Here is a 21,348-nt window from a genome sequence, read left to right on the forward strand (position 1 = left end):
CAGCATGTTAACTGGTTCCAGATGCTTCTTGATAATGAGACCATGTGTAGCAAACCATATATTGGTCACTTATAACACTATACTGCATGCATCACACTTTAGATTTTGTAGCGCTTTATCCTACACAGGATTATGAGGAGGCTGGAGATGAAAACTAGACACTTGCATGGCAACAAACTTTCATGAATAGACACTATGAACTGGTGGGATTTTGGACTGGTTGAGGAAACCAGAGTACCCAGGGGAAACCTTCAAATCAAGGGAAGAACATGCAATCCCCATGCATACATGTTAGAGGCAGGAATCAAACCCCCAATCCCATAGGTGCTAACTACTAAGCCACCGAGTCTCCATACTAATACTGGAATCAGAAATTAGAGACATTTCATTGCTTAAGACCTTGATTTGTCGGCTTTGCCTTTGAAATGAAGAAGCCGTCATGTCCTCTTAATCATACAGTATGTTCCCCTGAGACTTATAATGCAAAATGTACTAAAACAATATCCCTTTCATTTCTGTCTAGGTGGAATCTGCATTGCCCAGTCCCTGAAAATACCACACGACCGCAAACAAGCTGATTTCGACAAGATTATCCGGATGCTTCTTGATACCCGTCAGGCGCGAGCAGTGATTATGTTTGCTTATGATGAAGACATTCGGTAAGCCTTTGTTTACGAGAAACCTCACTACAATCTCCTTACAGAGAAATGGAATAGTCTGTCTTATTTCGTAGACTCACACCAAACTCGAAATCTGGTAAACAGACATATGTCAAACTAGTTTGGAAACTACAAGTGTGCTGTGAATTGGGCTTGTCAGTATCACAACCGAAACCTATGTCATGTTTTTGTGTTGAGCCAAATTCTTTATGCTCCAAACTATCTGAAACTCAAAAGATATTCATAGTGGACTTCTTCACCATACAGACTGATGATGTCTGGATATTCTTGCAGGGAGATTCTTAATGCTAGTAAAAGAGCTGACCAAATGGGCCACTTCTTATGGATCGGGTCTGACAGCTGGGGGGCAAAGTACAGCCCGATTCACGGCCTGGAGGATGCAGCAGAGGGAGCCATCACCATCCTACCGAAACGAGCCACTATAAATGGTATGATAATTCTGTTATGTTCTACTGTCATTGATGCTTCCAAATCCCATACATACTATGAAATTTGATGCATTACTTCTGCTGGGAAATCTAGAAACCAAGTTATAGCAAACCTGAACTGTGAAGAAAGATTTTTTTTTTCCTGAAAAGCAATACACTGTCTGAAATAAGTTTGTAATGCAGTGATATTTGAGTCAAAGGTTAATAAGATCATTGTGCTGTATTCACAGCTCCCATGCAGAGGAAGTCTTGGTTAGTGTCAATGTACAGACGGCACAGAGTCCGAATCGCAACACAGAAGTACTGACATGCTTAAAAATCTGAATTTACGATTCAAACACTAATCGTAAAGGATAGCTGGGTTTCGAATCCAGAAAAACAATCCACTTAGGTTTTATGAATTGTTGCTTATTTGCCACTTTGTCATTTACTGTTAAAAAAGTCTGGACTTCAGCATCTGGATGTCATCATCTAGAAAATATCGACTTAATAATAATAGAGTTACTTGCTTCATAGTCAGAAACTGCTTGTTGGAAGAGACAAACAAGTAAACAGCTAGATGGTAGGATTTAAATTGCCAAGTCGTGCTCAGTCTACAGACTGCACAGAGTTTGAGTAGCATAGCACTGAAGCACTGGCATATTAAAAATCTGTATTTGGGATTCAAATAATAATCAGAAAAATATCAGTTTTTAATATAGCTATATATTTAATATAATTTTTCTCTGCTTAGGGATTTACTGTTACAAATGTTTGATTCGAAAGTTTGATTCGAAGGAAAACATGCATTTCAACAATTGCAGGGTGTAGATCGAGGTAAGGATCCACTGGATGGTGGATACCTCAAACTAGTTACTTAAATTTAAATCACAGATGTGGGTAGGTAAGGAAATATAATATGATCAGCATGAACCTGGTTAGAAATTTTGGCATCGCAAAGAGAATGATATACCACACTGTATGTTATATAGCACAAGCCATGTGATCTGGCTCTTCCATCTTTACATCATACAGTTTGTCCAAGTGGACAGACATCTGGGTTAGAAATGGCATATGATTTCCCTGGTGGTCGCAAAACTGTGTCACATTTCAGTACAAAATAGGAACGTTCCTATCCCTGGTGCAGTCTTGAATCCAAAGGGAACACTGCCATGTTCAAAACTGGTTGAGAGCTACTCTCTGACGGAGAACTGATCTTCAACTGGCCCAAAGATTTTCTTATTATACTCGAGAGCAGTGGTTTAATAAACTAACTGCCTTTACTGATGTTTTGTTGTGATCCCCTTGTGCAGGGGCAGTTACTGATGAATGGATTATGGAAATGATGCAAGAGAAAGAAAAGGATGAATGAGAAAAGCCAATGTAATCAAAGAATAGATGTCTAACAGATATTCTTGCACAGCCCAAACCACTGGTTAATTTATTGTTAAATGTCTGTTATTTATAAAGGGCTTTGAAGAGGACTTTGAATTTGTAGGTGTTTCAAACTTACCGTAAAATCTCTATCAATTATTTCACTTTGAGCTAGATATTGCAGTCTGAATTATATGTACAGGTATTGCTTTACAACAAGGCAGCCATGGATAAAAGACTTCTTGCTGTGACTGACCATTTTTCCAGTATGGCTTTATGTCATGTGATATATCACGGCACTTTTTTTGTGGTGATAACATCTCCCTGCTTGTGGCTTGGGCCTGCTCCCCATTTGCTGATAAATGCACTAACGTGGACTTTTTTTTTGCAGCCTTGCCTTTCTAAATACTGAGCATTCTGAAAGAGAAAGTAGAAATAGAAAATGGTACATTTAAGTCTTGCCAAGTGAAGGATATTTGAGGACAAACAATAAAATTATTCATAAAAGATTTGGTCAAATACTGTAGTATCTAGAAATGTGTCACCAGGACCAACACCATGATATTTTTTCATAAGAGTGACATGGACAAATCTAGTATTTGGAATAGGCTAGTGTATTTTCTGTGATGGATCCATTTATTTTTAGCAACTGGGCCATTAATAAACAACTGTGAATTAAAGCCAAGCCACTGGTAAGCTGCCACTGTTGGGCCCCTGAGCAAGACCCTTAACATTATCTGCTCGATGGGCGCTACTGTATATCATGACTGACCATGCACTCTGACCCAACTAATTAATCTGGGATATGTAAAAAAAAATAAAAAATTCACTGTGCTGTAATGTATGTGACAAATGAGGGCTACTACATTTTCTTCCCCTTCTTCTTCTTCTTCTTCTTCTTCTTCTTCTTCTTCTTCTTTTATATACAATCTGGTACTTATTGCAGAATGGTGGTGAAGTAGATAGCAATACCTGTCCCCAGCTTCAGGGTCCCTGGTTTGCTCCAGAGCTCATGATATTGACAGTTAGGATTCTGGCATGTCCTTCTCATCTCCACATGGGTTTCCTCAAACATCCTCCAGTTTCCTCTAATTCCACAAAACCGTGCAGGAAGTGGATCGGCTATCCAAAATTGCTAAACAAGCATGTGAATGTATGTTAATGTTAATGACTGTCCATAATTGATACACTAGTGTTCTATGTATCCTGAGACAGAAAAAGACAAAGCAGTTAATGATGAATTGGGGTTTATCAAAATGGATGTTTACTTGGGCATCGTCACCCCAAACCAGATCATTTGCAAAGGAAAATGTCTGAGCAGAGCACATGGCCTTGTGTCAACTCACGGCCCATTTGGTAAGCTCATTTACTTGCTTCCTCCTCTGTGTAACATCCTTCCCCATCTGAAGGGCTTCTTCAAACCAGTGAGAAGTACATTATCCTTTGATCTGATGCTGAAGAGAATATGCAACAGCTTGTGCGCTGACGCATGGTCTGTGCATCCCAACAGAGCGAACAAACAAAGTGGAAAAATGACGTCATCTCATTGAAAGCGTCTGCCTTCTCTTTTCCCAGGCTCCGTGTGTGATGATAATGGGCTTGCCCTACTTTTTGCATGAAATCAGACAAGATTTCCTTTCTTCTAACGCTTACAACGTATCGTCACATTGTAAAACATTAACATCGCTTCATTATTCCAACAAAATATTGTACAAACGGTTCAAGAAGAAAAATAGGCTTTGCATGTTAGCTATGAATTGTTAACAGTCCTGGCTTATTTTTAGCAACACTTTTAATGCCCTGCTCCATTACAGAGCTAAGAGGTATGGTGTTAAGTGAGGTGGTGTAGCACTACAATGGCTGCTCATTCCCCAGTTAGCTAACTCATGCTGAAGTCTGGCTGGCAGCTTGTCAGAACGCATAGCTTACTCCGGACGAGCCGAGTGAGCTGAGCTGACAAACAGTCAGGGAATCGGGAAGGGATTCTGGAACATGAGAACTAATCATGATGCTCATCTATCTACACAGCCCACCATGATGTTACATAATCAGGGCTGCATTTTAAAAAAAAATCCTAAAAGTTTTCCTAAAAGCATTTTTACCCCACTCTTTGTGATGGTGTCTTTGTGTTTGTATTACTAAACACTTTTTTTACATTTCTTTATATGGCTATATGAAAGAGCAACATCAATAACTTTGTGATCTCTCAAACCACTAGAGAGTGTTTAGGTCATTAGGTTATTGTAGATGTCATGAAACAGACTCAGAGGTGCTAGACACAAATTTCGGGTATTTTTTTAATGACAAAAGTAAAGTCACAGGGCCGGAGCAGTGAAACAGCAGCACATATAGGTGCATGCAAAGGTAATGAGACAATCCCAAAAAAATATACAGTACAGACCAAAAGTTTGGACACACCTTCCAAAAGTTTGGACACACCACCTTTTCAACAGGACAATAACCCCAAACACACCTCCAGGCTGTGTAAGGGCTATTTGACCATGAAGGAGAGTGATGGGGTGCTGCACCAGATGACCTGACCTCCACAGTCACCGGACCTGAACCCAATCGAGACGGTTTGGGGTGAGCTGGACCTCAGAGTGAAGGCAAAAGGGCCAACAAGTGCTAAGCATCTCTGGGAACTCCTTCAAGACTGTTGGAAGACCATTTCAGGAGACGACCTCTTGAAGCTCATCAAGAGAATGCCAAGAGTGTGCAAAGCAGTAATCAAAGCAAAAGGTGGCGACTTTGAAGAACCTAGAATACGACATTTTCAGTTGTTTCACACTTTTTTGTTATGTACGTATATAATTCCACGTGTGTTAATTCATAGTTTTGGTGCCTTCAGTGTGAATCTACAATTTTCATAGTCATAAAATTAAAGAAAACTCTTTGAATGAGAGTGTCCAAACTTTTAGTCTGTACTGTATATCAAGACTTAAGGTGCAAAACCAAAAAATACCCCTCACACAGCATTGTTTAACTGTATAACTAAATCATAGAGAAGCAAAACATATTTCATGCCAATTCTTGATCTGCTTCTGGCCAGCATTAAGGGACTGATGTTTATGATTCAAAATCCTTTTATCAGGTAATGTTTGGGATCCATTTACACTCCAGTCTTGTAAGATAAAACGTTTTTGACTCTAGTCCTTCCTGCTTCAGCCAAGTTCAGGTATAGTTACAGAACTTCAGAGATGCAAGAGGAAGTGAAACGTGTGTAAAACTTAGAAGGCAGAGCTCCATTTCTCCCTTTATTCATAAGAAAAGAACAACTTTGCACTTAATGGTGATTAATTAATCACCATTAATTATTTATTGGCACCATTAGCTTTTTGATTTAGGTTCATATCTGGTTCCTATTGAGCACAACGCATTCTCTTATTCATTTATAATGTAGCCTTTCAGTCATCAGTTTTAATCTGGACATTAAAGTAGCAGCAGGAACTCGATATTCTTCAGTGACCTCCAGCTGGTTCTGTTTGTTTTGCTGCTTATTGTGTGTTGTCATAGATGGCTTTTTGACAGCGAGAGCTCTGGATTGCACAATTGTTAATTGCACGATTTGTGTATATGAACAGCAAATTATAGATAAACACTTTTTTTTTTCTCATGCACCATTTTCTAACAAAGTTTAATGATGAAAAATCCAATATAATGGATAAGATTTTGTGTTTAGAGTATTAGCATGAACGCTGAAGGAGGTAAGCGATCTGGACAGACACACTTTTAGATAGAAATATCAAACTCAAATTGCATTGTGGGTAAAACGTTTGAACTAATAAAAAGTAAATAGATGTTGGATGCCATGGTATTCATAATTCTGCGATACGATGCAGTACTACCTATCTTAAATTTAATCCAAAACTACTGCATCGAGACTCCCCCAAGCTTTTGCTCTTACAAAAGCTCACCGAGATATATTTTCTGCGGAAAATAAATAATTAATTGTCCAAACCTTTAATATTTCATCTCCTAAAACATTTTCCTTTGTGTTAAATTTCCGAGGTGTTATTCATTTTTCTTTCATACTTTTTCACTTAGTGCCACAAGCTCAATTCTAGCTACATTACTGCTGTAATTAATTGCTTAATTATACATCTTTAAAAAAAGGAATCTTAAAGGAAAATTATAGCCAGGTCAGCAAAAGAAACTAGCTAAACGAGTCCGATTGTATGAACAGAAAACAAGTTGTTAAGAACTTTGTGTAATATTGAAGTTAGGAGACTGAGAAAAATGTTTTGATGACGGCAATAAATTTCTCCAGGAGTCCTTTCGCCTTGAAAACCTTCTCCGCCAGAGCGAGAGTATTAATCAACATATTTTACTGTTCTGTTCACCTTCGAAATGACCATCTCAGGAAGATTTGAGTTTCTCAAAAGAAATGTTTTATTTATTTTTTTAATGGATTCCTCAGAGAAATTTCACAAACAGCTCGCCTGCTGTTATTAATCATTGTGTGTTTCCTAATCAGCGCTGCTCTGATGACTGCTGCAGCATGATCAATCTAAAGGTGTGATGTTCCCGTTTCCATCTGGTACGAGCTCACTGGTGCAAGAATGAGCCACGTAACGCGTCGAAGGAGACGGAGATCCACAGTGATGTCTATGCACATGAGTGCTGGTCATTTTCATGTTTTTTTTTCCCCTTTCTAAAGCTGTGGGCCTTATTTCACCTACTATAGGCTATCACGTCATGGCATTACAAATATCTAGTGCGTCACTGCAGGCTTAGTCACTTTATCTGAAGTGTCATAAGCCCAGAATTTCTCATATAAATTTTCCTACATGGACTGGTTTCATACGTAGTAGCTGCATAGTGAATGATGTGATTCACTGGATTTTAAATGAAACCTAAAATTCATCCCTAATGAGTGAGCTAGAGGTGACAGTGCTGTGGAAACACTCCCTGAGATGATATTAGGAAGAAACTACACATTTAGAGTGAATCATCTGGTGATGACAGATAGCATGATTAGAATTAATTCCTCTTTTATAACTCAGATGACCAACAATTTCATGTTATTTTATGCACCATACAAAGAATGTATTTCATAAAGCTTGGAAGTGTGATTGTTAGAGGCAGGTTTAAGAGGATAAAAGAAAAAACAAAACTTTTATATGAAATACAATGAAACAATTGCAAAATGTTGTGTGAGGCTGCTTTGGACTTTCCCCATTCCCCAGTCACTTAAAATAGAGAGAGAGAGAGAGAGAGAGAGAGAGAGAGAGAGAGAGAGAGAGAGAGAGAGAGAGAGATGTAGTGCTTGTTCTACCATTTAATGATGAAATTTCATGTGGTGCTTATGGGAAAACCATTATAGAATAACATTTGAGGCAAGATACAGTTAGTTTTATGTATTAAGCATCTTGAAGAGGATCCCCCGGTAATTTTCTGTCAGCCCCGGAATTTAAGCTCATAACCTTTGGGTCATTAGTATAGAGTATTAACCATTGACCACCCCCCCCCCAGCACACACACACACACACACACACACACACACACACACACACACACACACACACACACACACACACACAGTGCTACCAAGGAGGAGCATATACTAATTTATTTTCTTGTACCTTTTAAACTATATGAATAGCTATGTTTTCAGCACTGGACTATGACCAGACTTTCATCTGGAGCACAAAACACTATGGAATGCTTTTTTGATGAACACATCCAGTTCTGGCTGCCAGAACAACCTTAATGATACAATACCTCAGGCACGATATGGACCAGAACGTACAGTCCATCTACTGCCAAGCCAAAATTAAATATGGATATGGTTGGATAGATTCGGGCTATATTTTATTGGCCAAGATTCCAAATGCATGAAAAATTCTGTATTAAAAAATGTGGCTGATTACAGATGAACCACTTTTGGCCCACAGTACACTTGCTGTAGCTATAACTCAACATTATTTGCCTAAACCTCAGTCTGCTATATGGCTTTTCAATAGAAATGAGTTTGTATGTCTGTATGTGAGTAATATTTAATTGATCTTATGCTGTGTCCCAAATGAAATACTACACACAATGCAATTACACTACGCACAATGTACCCTACTGTATGAGTTTTACAAGGCTTGTATCGGAAAAAACAAACTGTTTCCCAGTCTATAGCAAATGATATCAATTGATTTAGCAGAATACGTTGAAAAATAAATCACACAGAAAGAGCGAATTTGAAAGACATTTGTAAAAGTTTTGTCCACCAGATTGTTGTCAGCCATCTTGATTTTTCTTCTCAATCCGCATCAGTGCCTGGAAGCCCTGCCCTTGTTCTACTGTACTATATAAACAAAGCTGACAGTGTTGAGTGCAAGAAGTTTTTAACATTCTTCACATTTATTATTTGAATATGTCATACAGAAATATTCAACATGTTAGAATCTTCATACTACTTGCACTAGAAAATGACAAATAAACAGTAATTTATATAAAATGGCATTCTTTTTACTCTTTCAGGTAGAAAAATATCAGCTACTTACAAAAGAGAGTGTCTGATTTGGACTGAGCTGTGACTGTAGTGAGCACACAATAAATATAACTACACACCTTTCTCAAGATGGACTTACTTGAAAAACACACCAAAACCCACAAAAACATCCAGTAGGCTTATGTTAGTTAACTTGCTAAACAGGATGGGAGTTTAGAATACAAATATCAATAGATAAAACTGCACACAGAGCAAGGAAAGCTTTTTCTATATATATTCTGTATATGAACAGAAGAAATTGGAAAAACAACAAAAAAAATGCCTTACCAATTTAAGAAGGAAAAAAAAACTTCCACTCTTTCCTGATTGGCTGTGGCTCCTGCCAGTCACCATCCAATAGACTTCTTTTGTCCTTTCCGATAATCAGGATGATTCACAGCTTCTTATAAAGTACTGCTTTCTCCCCCAACTCAATAACGATACACACTTTAGCTTTAATTTACAGACTTTATTACATATTCAGACGTAACCAACCTGCTGCGGTTGTCAACAGCCTTGAAAAAGAGACTTAAAATGCAGTAAATGTAATTTAAGGATACCTGGAGACACCCTGGATAAGGGAAGAGGGTTATATTATATGGTAGATCGACGCTGTTTGACCTACGATTTAACTGACTGTTACACTGCTCTTGGGGTTTTATTTTATGACAAGCGCTTCCCTGGGCCTCATAAGTGCAGTAAACCTGAAAGGATTTGTTGAATTAACGGAGTGAACTGGATTGACAGGACCAGGCTGTGTCAACTGATGCTTTCCCTGAATGGTTAGATGTGATCTTGAAGCACGAAGCCATATTGCTTTGACAGCAGCTCCATTGTCTACGGAGGTGTTTACTGACTCACATGGATGTAAATTCAGTCAGGCTGTTGGCTTCAAACTTTTACACAGACTCTGCTAGGAGCTTTTATCTGCTTGGGGCTGTTATTTTTGACAGCTAACAATTTCCTGTTGAAGAGATTTCATGATAAAGGCTGTCATTAGTGAGGAGCCTCTTCACTCAAGGGCGATCGTATATATAGAAGGGAAAAAAGACCATCAACTACAACTCAAAGCTGTGGAACTACATTAAGATGCTAAATTATGAATGAGAAAGTGTGCAGTAATGGATCTGGAATCCAAATGGAGTTTCTATCACTTTTTTTTAAACCAGGCCTATACGTGGTGTGGCTAAACCCCGCTCTTTCGTGCATTTCCACTAATATAAAATGAGGTCAGGATCCTATTTTAGGTACAATGTTAATATTTATAAGTGATTGACATTGCTGAGTGGCAAGGACAACTTTTGGCTGCTGTAGCAAAGTAAATATAAACTTGGATGTTAATTGCTGAGCTTCACACACTGTGGAACAGCTGCAGCAGTGGCTGTAAACATCCGAAAAAATACAACAGTCTTTCCTGGAAAAAAAAAAAGTCATTTAGAACTAGTGGTAGAAAGAGTAGAGAACACGATGACTTAATAATTCATTTAAATAGAAGTTAAAGTGACCAAGCATGAATCAGAACTGGTGAAAATCGTCTTGCAGGGCTGTCAAGTGTCACGCATTGAGAGTGACAGACACGCATTTCGGTCTTTTCTCACGCTCTCCTGCCACACATTGTATTTCTCACACAGAAAAACTTTTTGACTATTTACCATATATTTAATATGCCGCAGTGCCCAAAATGTATTAGTCCGCACCGCTGTCTCTATGGAACCGGGCAGGAATGACACTTATCAGCCAATCAGAAAATAGCACAATCTGGGCACGATTTAACGCAACAACCAATGAAGAAAAAAAAAAACATATTCATTACAGAGGGTATTTTCAATGGTCAGTTAGAACAAAACCTCAACACGAAACAGCTTGTCTCTGGACGGGACATTGTCCTCAATCATGACCCTAAAAATGGCTGGGCTTGAGCCAAACTGTTTTACATGGGAGCAACATTACAAATGATAAAGGAGTCCAAAAAGGTAACATACACTTACAGTACAATAAACAACACCAGTCATAATCTCTCTCTCTCTCTCTCTCTCTCTCTCTCTCTCTCTCTCTCTTGTGCGCGCACACACACACACACACACACACACACACACACACACACACACACACACACACACACACACACACACAATTAATAAATGGAAATGAAACAAATACTTTGTATTTTCTTGGGGTGTTGGAGGTGTCACTCTTGCCTGTCTTCAAAACCTGAGAGCCCTGGTCTTGTGTAGTTACATTTTTTATGTGTTGACATACGTTCAGTGATGCGGAAGTGAACACAGCCTCGGTACATTAAGGAAAGAAATGTTAGCAGGCATGCTAACTTAGTCAGATGATGTTGGGGTTTCAATAGCTTCCTAGAATCAGTGGTTAGCTAGCTAGCTCATGTCAAACTTTAGCAGCACTTAGATGTATTTAACACAACAGAGTTTTTCACACTGCACTTATTGTCATTTTAAACCGTGCTTTCAACCCTGAGGACTATTTCACACTTGTAATTTAGGAGCAGGGTTAGCAACTCTTTTTTTTTTTTAACCCGGGGTTATAAAACCGTGTTCCGTAGCAAAGCTAGCAGCATTGTGTACAGTGTGAAATGATGTGGTGGGAGAATGTTCCAGCTCGGTGCTTAGCAACAGACACTTTAGAAATTAACCAGTGTGTGTTTCATATCATGTGTTTTGTACAATCAGAGAAAGGTGTGTTGTGTCTCCAGAGTCTCAGGAGGATTGACATGGTGACTTTTTTATTTAATTTTTTTTTTGCTTACTGATGGAAAAGCATGAGAGAAGACATTATTTAAATAGGTTACATGCTGTAATTATACGAATATGCAAATAAGAAGGGTTTAGGAATGCACCGTGTATGTTAGATTAGAAATAGCCAGGATTAATAGTTCACTCTAAATAAAATCCAAAATCAAATTCAAATTTTATTTGTTACATGCACACTGACATGTAGTAAAATGCTTTGTACAACTGTCCTAAAAAAAATATCTAATTTTACTGAAAAGAAGAAATTAAAGGAATATATATACTGTATAAAGGCAGAATACAAAATAAGATGATGTATATATATATATATATATATATATATATATATATATATATATATATATACTGTGTGTATATATATATGAGCTATAAGCTAAATGTTAAATCCTATATTTAAAATGAACAAATGAATCTAATGAGTCCACAGGATCTGAGACAATGTTTCTGCCTGTAAATAGACAAATGCTGAGAAAATCATTTCTTTTAAACACGGCTCATTTCATCAATCTGCATTTTTCTTGACAAAAACAGCTGACTTAGAGTTTTATTAAGTTCATCATCAGGCTAATTGGATGTAGGTGGCAGAGGAGTTCAGCATCACTTGGTCAAATAGATAAGCATGCAAAACTGAGGGGAAGTGGAAGCTCAGTGGTTAACCTGTTAGACTTATGAGCAGAAGGCTGTGAGATTGAATCCCAGGACCACCAAGCTGCCACTCCTGGGGCCATGAACAAGGCCTTTAACCCTTAATTGCTCAGCTGTGCAAGTGAGGAAAATGAAAGTCGCTCTGGTTAAGGGATTACTGAAAACGTGGCATAAATATACAGGAAATGTCTAAACTTACAACTTCACACAGTCACATCCAGCTGTGTTACAGTTGGATGTGTAACATTCTTACATGCAGGTTTGCCTGTAGTCAGGTTTCAAAGATCTCATCCCGGTTTGTTCTGTAGTCCATAATAATGATAATGAACAGGAATGTTTTTTTTTTCTTTTGTGCTTTCCTCTGTAAATGAGATACTGTAATGAATGTAATCACACGATGTGAAAAACAACACCTGTAGCTGCTATAATTTACAGGACATTTCTCATTAATAGAATTTATATATTATATCATATTTATTTATTATTATTATTATTTTTTATAATACTGGCCTTGGATAATATTCATGCAGGTCTGATGAATCAGATTGCAGGTTTTAAAATGCATCTATTTGCATCTATTTTTTAGGTCCCAAATGATGCATTCATTGAAGCAAGCATGAAAAAATGGACTAGACATTTTGTTTAGGGCATGTAAAAGATCGTCTAAAAGCAGCTTGGAAATTTTTTTAAGGCTTTTTATTTGTTTGTTTGTTTGTTTGTTTGTCTAGTTAGTTTATTTGTTTTTATTAACCTCAGAAGCAAACTATATGCTTATTTTATATACTTAATTTAATTGCTGCTATCTATCTATCTATCTATCTATCTATCTATCTATCTATCTATCTATCTATCTATCTATCTATCTATCTATCTATCTATCTATAATTTCTTTGTTTATTTTTTCCACACATTTGAATCATGAGATGTACAATTAAAGCAGTAGCTGGCCATGAGAAGTTTAAAAAAGTCCTGGCACAAACCTACAATAAAATATTTATAATATAAATAATGTAATTATATATTCGTACTCATTTCTCATAAAATATAGTCAACGCATCTAACACAATGAGGATTAAAAGAGAAAATGTTATTTTAATGAGTCAAGAGTGGACTGCCCTAGTAATACCTGACTAAACATCACCATTTAACAGCGTATCTTAATGAATCGATTGTGTTGGTAACTGAATATTTGCCCAGCGTGGGTGAAGCCTAGGCATCTCAGTGATACAAGCCTTGCTGTTGCTAGGGAAGGGATGTTTGATGTCCTCAACAGAAGCAGCTAGGAGCACGTTGTGTGGGTGTGCTAGATACGCCAAGCGCTGCTATTGTGCGGCTCTGAGTGTGTAGCACAGGGTCAGGCTCACACTTTTTTCCTTCACAAGCTCTGGGCACCGCTCTTGCAGCAGTGTTGCTGATAATCCGTATTAGTTTTGAATTCCCCCACAATTTATTTTCCAAACCCGAAGCAACCTGGGCCCAGGGTTGCTGTCTTTGCAATTTATGTGTTGGCTGCGGAAAATGTAGTTCGGGTCTGATGTACAATAGTGTAGCAAGGATGAAATTCGGTTACTTGATGATGTAAAATAACTGCAGTGTGATCTGTCACACAGGTAGAAACCTTAAACGATTGCAGACATGCAGGTCATGCAGTTGTGTGCATTTTTTATTTTTATTTATTTGTTTATTTTTATAGCAAACCTGCAAGAATATTGAGGATTAGTAATCTCCTTGTCATTGAGGAGTAGTACAGTAATTTGTTTTTGTGAAAGTTATACTTAGGCTGATATTTAATCTCTTGAAAATTATATATATATATTTTTTTGTTTAGAATTACTAACATGAATTTATATTTATATTTATTCTGTAACATGATGTCATCAGTCAACATTGCAATATAATTAAAAATACAGTTCAGAAAAAATACTGTATTTCTTCTTCTCGTGTTCCTTAAACGTGACACGTCCAACTTCCTTCATCTACTTTTTATAATAAATGACGCATAGAAAAGGATGAATCATCTACAAAAATGTTAAATAGGTACACACATTAATCCAAAAATACAATGTTTAAAGTATTTATATTTCAAGGATGATTTTTGCTAGTGATCTGAGGCAGGCACAAATGCTGCGGTATTTATATTTTAAGTTGTTTACCTGTCATAAATTTGGTTAAGGGATATTTTGTACAGTATGTTTTATTCCTGGACACAATTTTTAAAGCATATTTTTTAAGCTTTACCTTTTTACATACTGTACATCATGATGTTATCCATGTTGTGTTTCAGGGTTTGATACTTACTTTGTGTCCCGTACGCTTGAGAACAACAGGAGGAACGTGTGGTTTGCTGAATACTGGGAGGAGAACTTCAACTGCAAGCTCATGAGCTCCTCCAAGAAAGAAGACACCAGTAGAAAGTGCACAGGTACGGTACTTCTTACTCACTCTGTATGCAGTAACACTAAGTGATACAGACTGATTGTGTCTGAGGTGAATACAGCGGGGGGAAAAAAACATTAATGGCCATAACATTTCATAACCAACATTTAATAGAAGTTCAGAGGCTTAATAAGAGTCAGATAACAGAGACCAACATTTTTAGGGGTTTCTTATACAGTAGTATTCACTATTATCAGAGTTTGGGAATATTAATTCAAAATTAATTCATATAATATTTTCAAAAATTCCCTTTCCAGTGTTGATAGCTGTTTCTATTTAATTCAATTTTATTTGTATAGCTCTATTAACAATGGATATTGTCTCAAAGCTGCTTTACAGAACATCATAACTATAATACAAAAAGTTCAAGATTAATATTAGACTCATATTTAAATGTGTTTATTGTTTATTTATCCCTAATGAAATAGCCTGAGGTGACTGAGGTGATCGTGGTGAGGAAAAACTCACCTTGAGAGGAACCAGGCTCAAAAGGAAACTTCATCCTCATTTGGGTGACACTGGAGGGTGTGATTATAAACTGTTATAAACACTGGAGAGTGTTACGAATAATGTCCTTTTTACAGTCAGATACAGTCAGTTGGAGTTGATAACCAGGAGCTCATGAGCAGCTAATAAATAATGTCAACATCTGAGTTCATTAAAGACAAAGTGTTGTAGAAAGGACATTATTTACATGTACATTATTTACTGTCTAGTGTCACACACCAATGAGGATGAGGTTCCCTTCTGAGGTTCCTCTCAAGGTGAGAACATGCAAACTCCACACACACAAGGCAGAGGCGGGAATCGACCCCCCAACCCTGGAGGTGTGAGGCAAACGTACTAACCACTAAGCCACCATGCCCCCCAGCCTTAAGAATTGAACTGAATTATAGATTCAACACCAAGACATGGCAATAATTCATCTGGGAATGTTGTACCACTGTACATTCACCTATGTAGCATGTCCTAACCATGCAATGCAGAAAACAATATGCACTATTTCACAATATACTGTATAGTCTATATGACAATTTACCAGATAGAATAGCTACCTGCCTGTCAACCCTGATAATTACAGCAAGAGAATCCAAGGCCCTTGAATGTTTCCTGTTTTTTGTCTCCCTATCAAAAAAGCATCAGAACTGTGCAAGGCCCATTGCTTTTATCCTGCTAGAAATGCATATTTGAATACAAAGCAGCTCCATCTTTGAAATAAAGCCCTCAATTACATAATGAGTTCTGCTCAACCCAGTGCTGCTATTTCAGGCTGACTGACTTCGACGAAACCCGGCGTAGGATGAGTCTGACAGCACGTTCTCTACGCAAAGAGAATCTCAAGTGAAACTCAAAATGATTCAGCAGAGGCCTTGAAAAAAGCTAAACATGCAAAAAATAAAAAATAAAAAATACAAACTCAGTGTAACGTGCACCTGGGTTGAAAGTCTTGGTTCAGTGCTAACAAATTGCTTTGTGAAAATGTTTTGGAATAATATTACACATTTAGGACAGGGTGATGGTGCCAGCTGACAGCATCAGGGTCTACGGTTGGGAACTCATCAAGGGTTAGCCTGTGTGTGGAGTTTCCCATGTTCTCTCAGGGTCTGCGTGGGCTTCACTGATAGGAGTTTAAAAGAAGAATCCAATGCTGGCAAATTTGCCTATTCAAGTACTTTTTCGGGAAAACAACTCGCTTATAATTTTGCATAAAATCCTGGAGGGACTGTTGCATATGCCACAGTATCGTGATTGTATTATAATATAACTTTAAAATTTCCATGCCATAATGATTCCATGTTTGACACAAAAACTAGATTCTCAGCATGCGAGTGAAGTTACATTACTAATTATAATAATTACATATACCAGCCACATGTCCTCCCCAATGCCTCGAGGGCTTCCTAAGGTACTCCTGTCTAATCCCCAGTCCAAAATTATTGTAGGTTGATCGACATCTTTAAATTGTCCGTAGTGTGTGAATTTGAGTGTGTGATTGTGACCTACGATAGATGGCCATCCTGTTCAGGGTGTCCCATGCCTTGTGTGCCAAGCCTCCCGGGGTAGACTCCAGGTTCAACATAGCACAGTAGAACAAGCGGTGGGGAGAATGGATGAATGAACAGATGCCAAGCCAAGAAAGTGACATTGTGAGAATAGGGGAATTTCTAGAAAGAATTTGTTTGCCTTTAATTTTGGTGTAATTTGGACATGTCCATAGTGTTCCTTGCAAATGAGGTCAGATTTTAGTGCTAAAATAATAATCTAAAAGTATTTATTTAAGTTAAAGGAAATAATGCAAGAGTAATAACCAGTAACTATTAAAGATTTATTCTTGGTATGTACTTTAAAAGTACTTTTCTACATGGTCAGTGTCACACTGTGTAACTTGAACCTACAAAGACTGCAGAACTGTGTGCTCTATTGCATTGTTAACACCACATTACAATGCACTTAGCTCTGTGCTGTGATTACTAGCAGAGCCTCTCGAGGTCAGCCAGATTGATTTCAGGATTGGAGGAGGAAGTGACATGCTGTGCAACAGCTGGCAATGCCATCAGCACCTCTGCTTTGTAGATCTGCCCAGAGACCCTGTCAGTGCGAGGGCCAATTTCCACACATCAAGGGATCGAAATGTGCAACAAGAGAAATGTGCACATGCTGCTGTTGCAAGGATAATTCAGTGTTCTAAGGGAAAGAGGCTGCGCTAGTAGATCAATAGGGTGAAAGTGGATTTTTTAAAAAAAAAAAAATACAATACAAATCAATGAGTTGTTGTAATGTGCTAACTGGCTAACTGACATTTATCTTGTCTGCCATCCCTATGGAGGTCCATATAATGCTAAACTGGAAAAGTTTACAAAATGAATCATTCATGTCAAAATCTGAATTATGAAAGATCATTTCTTCTGTGTGTTAATTATTTACAAAGTATTTAGTGTAGAAACGTAATTTAAATTCCATCTTCTCATAAAGATCACAGTAGAAGTGTGCATCAGGACTGAAGTCCTACAGGATTAAAAAAACAAACAAAATAAAATCTTGCAAACTCACACAATTTAGCATTAGACATTTGTCATCTTATTAAATCAGAGCTTCAGATTCATTTCCAAGACTGTGATCGATATTGATTAAACCCTTAATGACTAATGGAAATATATCACTGCACCAGAATCTTCTCCACCCAAACTTTTAAGCATTTTATGCAACTTTATTCTAGTCATATTTGAATATCTAGGGTTCTGAGAAATCTGAACAGAACCCAGGCCGAAATGTGTGTTGAATTTGTGTTCTTTGTTGTTTTGCTCGCGTTGGATTCACTCCAGTGCACGGATGATTGCACGCTTGGCTTGTTTGTTGCTCCTCCCCACTAATAAGAGGTAACAAGATTGTTAGGGAGAATTTGCACGGACTGATCTCTCCAGACTTCTGGTGCCTTCCTCCAGCTTAAATGCTGGCAACTTGCAGTCCCGGTTTGCCTTCACGGTAATTATGACCCTAATTAAAAGAAATCAGAATACAGACCCCTTCAAATCAGCCCAGGTTTTGCACTAAACAGCTTGGAGTATTCATAAAAACTAGCATGGATTGACTTCTAACTGACTTACGGAAGAATCTTTTATTGATTTGATGATGGAAATGTAATTTAGATTTAGAAATAATGTTCATCAATGATATTAACATGTAATTAAAAAAAAACAGTTTAATCATGAAACATTCCGCTTTATACAGGTTTCACTACTCTTACAAGATATCATTTCTTATCAGCTCATATACTGTATGCTGAAAAAGCTCGCTTAATCATATGTCTGTTCTGCGTCAACACAATTCATTTCTGTACACCCAACATGATTTGCATGTTATATGTTGCCTAAATTTAATACCAAATTGATACTAAACACTCAGTACACAAATACTAGGGGATGTGGTAGATTAGTGTTGTTGCACTACTGACTGGAAGGTTGTGATTTTGAATCCCAGGTCCACTAAGCTGCCATTGCTGGGCCCCGGAGCAAGGCCCTAAACCCTAAATTATAAAATTAGATAAAAATGTAAGTCACTCTTTATATACACAAATACTACATTGAATACTAATGTAATTGGTTTTTTGTTAATACTAGATGAATTGATCACGCTCACTCACTACATCATTCAATTATGTAATTAAGAAACAAAAAGAAAATTCAATTCATTCAGTGTATTTTAATGAAGTATTTGCAAAGAAATCATTTTGTTTAAAAAATATTTTTATGTAAACCATACATAATATTTTTTCTTAAATCTGACTGAACACATTTTTTTTCCAATGTATGGCAAATATGTTTTATATTGATAATTTAGATAAAAATAGTGCCTATGTAAGGAGAAGGAAGTTGAGCTTTCTGCAGAGCGCTGCAGCTGGATTAATTTATGGAAAATAACCCGATGGAAACCTACTATGTATTAAAACGCTGTGTGTTTTGTAATTTTATTTGACCTGGTGTTATTATATCATGGAGGCCTTGTCAAAAGAATAAGAATCTGGCTTATACTGATTATTGTGCTGTATCGATCCATGGTCTATTGTTTCTCTATTATTTATTTATTTGTTTGTTTTTTGATGTTGTCCTTTTGTTTTTATCAGCATCCCAGAGAGAGAGAAAAATATTGTATTTATTTATTTATTTATTTATTTATTTATTTATTTATTTATTTATTTATTTATTTATTTAAGTTAGTTAGTTATTAATTGCATTCAATTATAATCACTTTCATTATATGAATGAATATTCAAATTTTACCATCTCTATACCCTTCATGGGGTTCATGGGAGTTTGCCCAACCAGTCCACATGTGTTTTGTGGATCTGGAGAAGGCATTTGACTGTGTCCCTCGTGGTGACCTGTGGGGGGTGCTCTGGGAGTATGGGGGTCGGGGCCCTCTGCTAAGGGCTGTCCGGTCCCTATATGACCGGAGCAGGACTTTGGTTCGCATTGCCGGCAGTAAGTCAGACTTGTTCCCGGTGCATGTTGGACTCCGGCAGGGCTGCCCTTTGTCACCGGTCCTGTTCATTATTTATATGGACAGGATTTCTAGGCGCAGTCGGGGGCCGGAGGGAGTCCGGTTTGGGGACCACAGGATTTCGTCTCTGCTTTTTGCAGATGATGTTGTCCTGTTGGCTTCTTCAAATCAGGACCTTCAGCATGCACTGGGACGGTTTGCAGCTGAGTGTGAAGCGGCGGGGATGAGAATCAGCACCTCCAAGTCCAAGGCCATGGTTCTCAGCCGGAAAAGGGTGGCTTGCCCCCTTCAGGTTGGTGGAGAGCTCCTGCCTCAAGTGGAGGAGTTTAAGTATCTTGGGGTCCTGTTCATGAGTGAGGGAAGGATGGAGGTGGAGATCGACAGGCGGATCGGTGTATCTTCTGCAGTGATGCGGTCGATATACCGATCTGTTGTGGTGAAGAAAGAGCTGAGCCACAAGGCGAAGCTCTCTATTTACCAGTCGATCTACGTTCCTACCCTCACCTATGGTCATGAGTTTTGGGTCATGACCGAAAGGACAAGATCCCGGATACAGGCGGCCGAAATGAGTTTCCTCCGCAGGGTGGCTGGGCACACCCTTAGAGATAGGGTGAGGAGCTCAGTCACTCGGGAGGAGCTCAGAGTAGAGCCGCTGCTCCTCCACATTGAGAGGGGTCAGCTGAGGTGGCTAGGGCATCTGTTTCGGATGCCTCCTGGACGCCTCCCTGGGGAGGTGTTCCGGGCATGTCCAACCGGGAGGAGGCCCCGGGGAAGACCTAGGACACACTGGAGGGACTATGTCTCTCGGCTGGCCTGGGAACGCCTCTGTATTCCCCCGGAAGAGCTGGAGGAAGTGTCTGGGGAGAGGGAAGTCTGGGTGTCCCTGCTTAGACTGCTGCCCCCGCGACCCGGCCCCGGATAAGCGGTAGAAATTGGATGGATGGATGGATATTCAAATTTTCATGACTTCAGTCAGCATTAGCAGGAAGTATAGGGCCATGGCAGAGCTAAGTTTTTTGATGGACAATATGGAATATGGAAATAAAAATATACATGTATATAAACTTTGAACAGTGATTTAGGCTCATGGTATCTTAAGTCTGTAGCCTAGTGAACCAGAGCTCATGCATTCAACGATATAGAGACTTAAGCACTTTTGTACGTCGCTCTGGATGAGGGCGTCTGCCAAATGCTGTAAATGTAAAGGTAAATGCAATATTGTTTTTCTTCACGAATCAAACAGGAGCAGACAATAGTTTTCAGGCCATATTTTACCTCCCAATATTACAATTAAAAAACACAATTTATATCTTTATCCAGAGAGAATTACAATGTACAACTTACAACAGCTTATCTCTTTTGTACAAACTGAGCAGTTGAGGACCATACAGTACTTACGCCCAGCACTGGCACAGAACTCGTTTCTGATATTGAGTGTGTGGGGAGGTTGAATGATTAAAATATATTTAGCTCAATGAAATTCACTAATTTCACAATTTTTAGTTGTTTCATCTTTAAAACATACTGCAGTAAAATCCAGGCTTCTTAAGCAA

The 21,348-nt window shown here is 38.2% G+C and overlaps 1 protein-coding gene across 1 annotated transcript in view; it reads left to right on the plus strand.

Annotated features, from left to right (window-relative positions):
• Window positions 1-21,348, plus strand: part of LOC113656445 (metabotropic glutamate receptor 7) — a 207,154-nt gene that overhangs the window by 110,133 nt on the left and 75,673 nt on the right. The window contains exons 3-5 of the mRNA XM_027167722.2: window positions 524-659; window positions 954-1,108; window positions 14,646-14,783. Coding sequence (XP_027023523.1) covers window positions 524-659; window positions 954-1,108; window positions 14,646-14,783 — 429 coding nt within the window. The remainder of the gene's footprint in view (window positions 1-523; window positions 660-953; window positions 1,109-14,645; window positions 14,784-21,348) is intronic.

This window comes from Tachysurus fulvidraco, chromosome 2 (assembly GCF_022655615.1).
Source record: "Tachysurus fulvidraco isolate hzauxx_2018 chromosome 2, HZAU_PFXX_2.0, whole genome shotgun sequence".
In the NCBI taxonomy this organism is placed as follows: domain Eukaryota; kingdom Metazoa; phylum Chordata; class Actinopteri; order Siluriformes; family Bagridae; genus Tachysurus; species Tachysurus fulvidraco.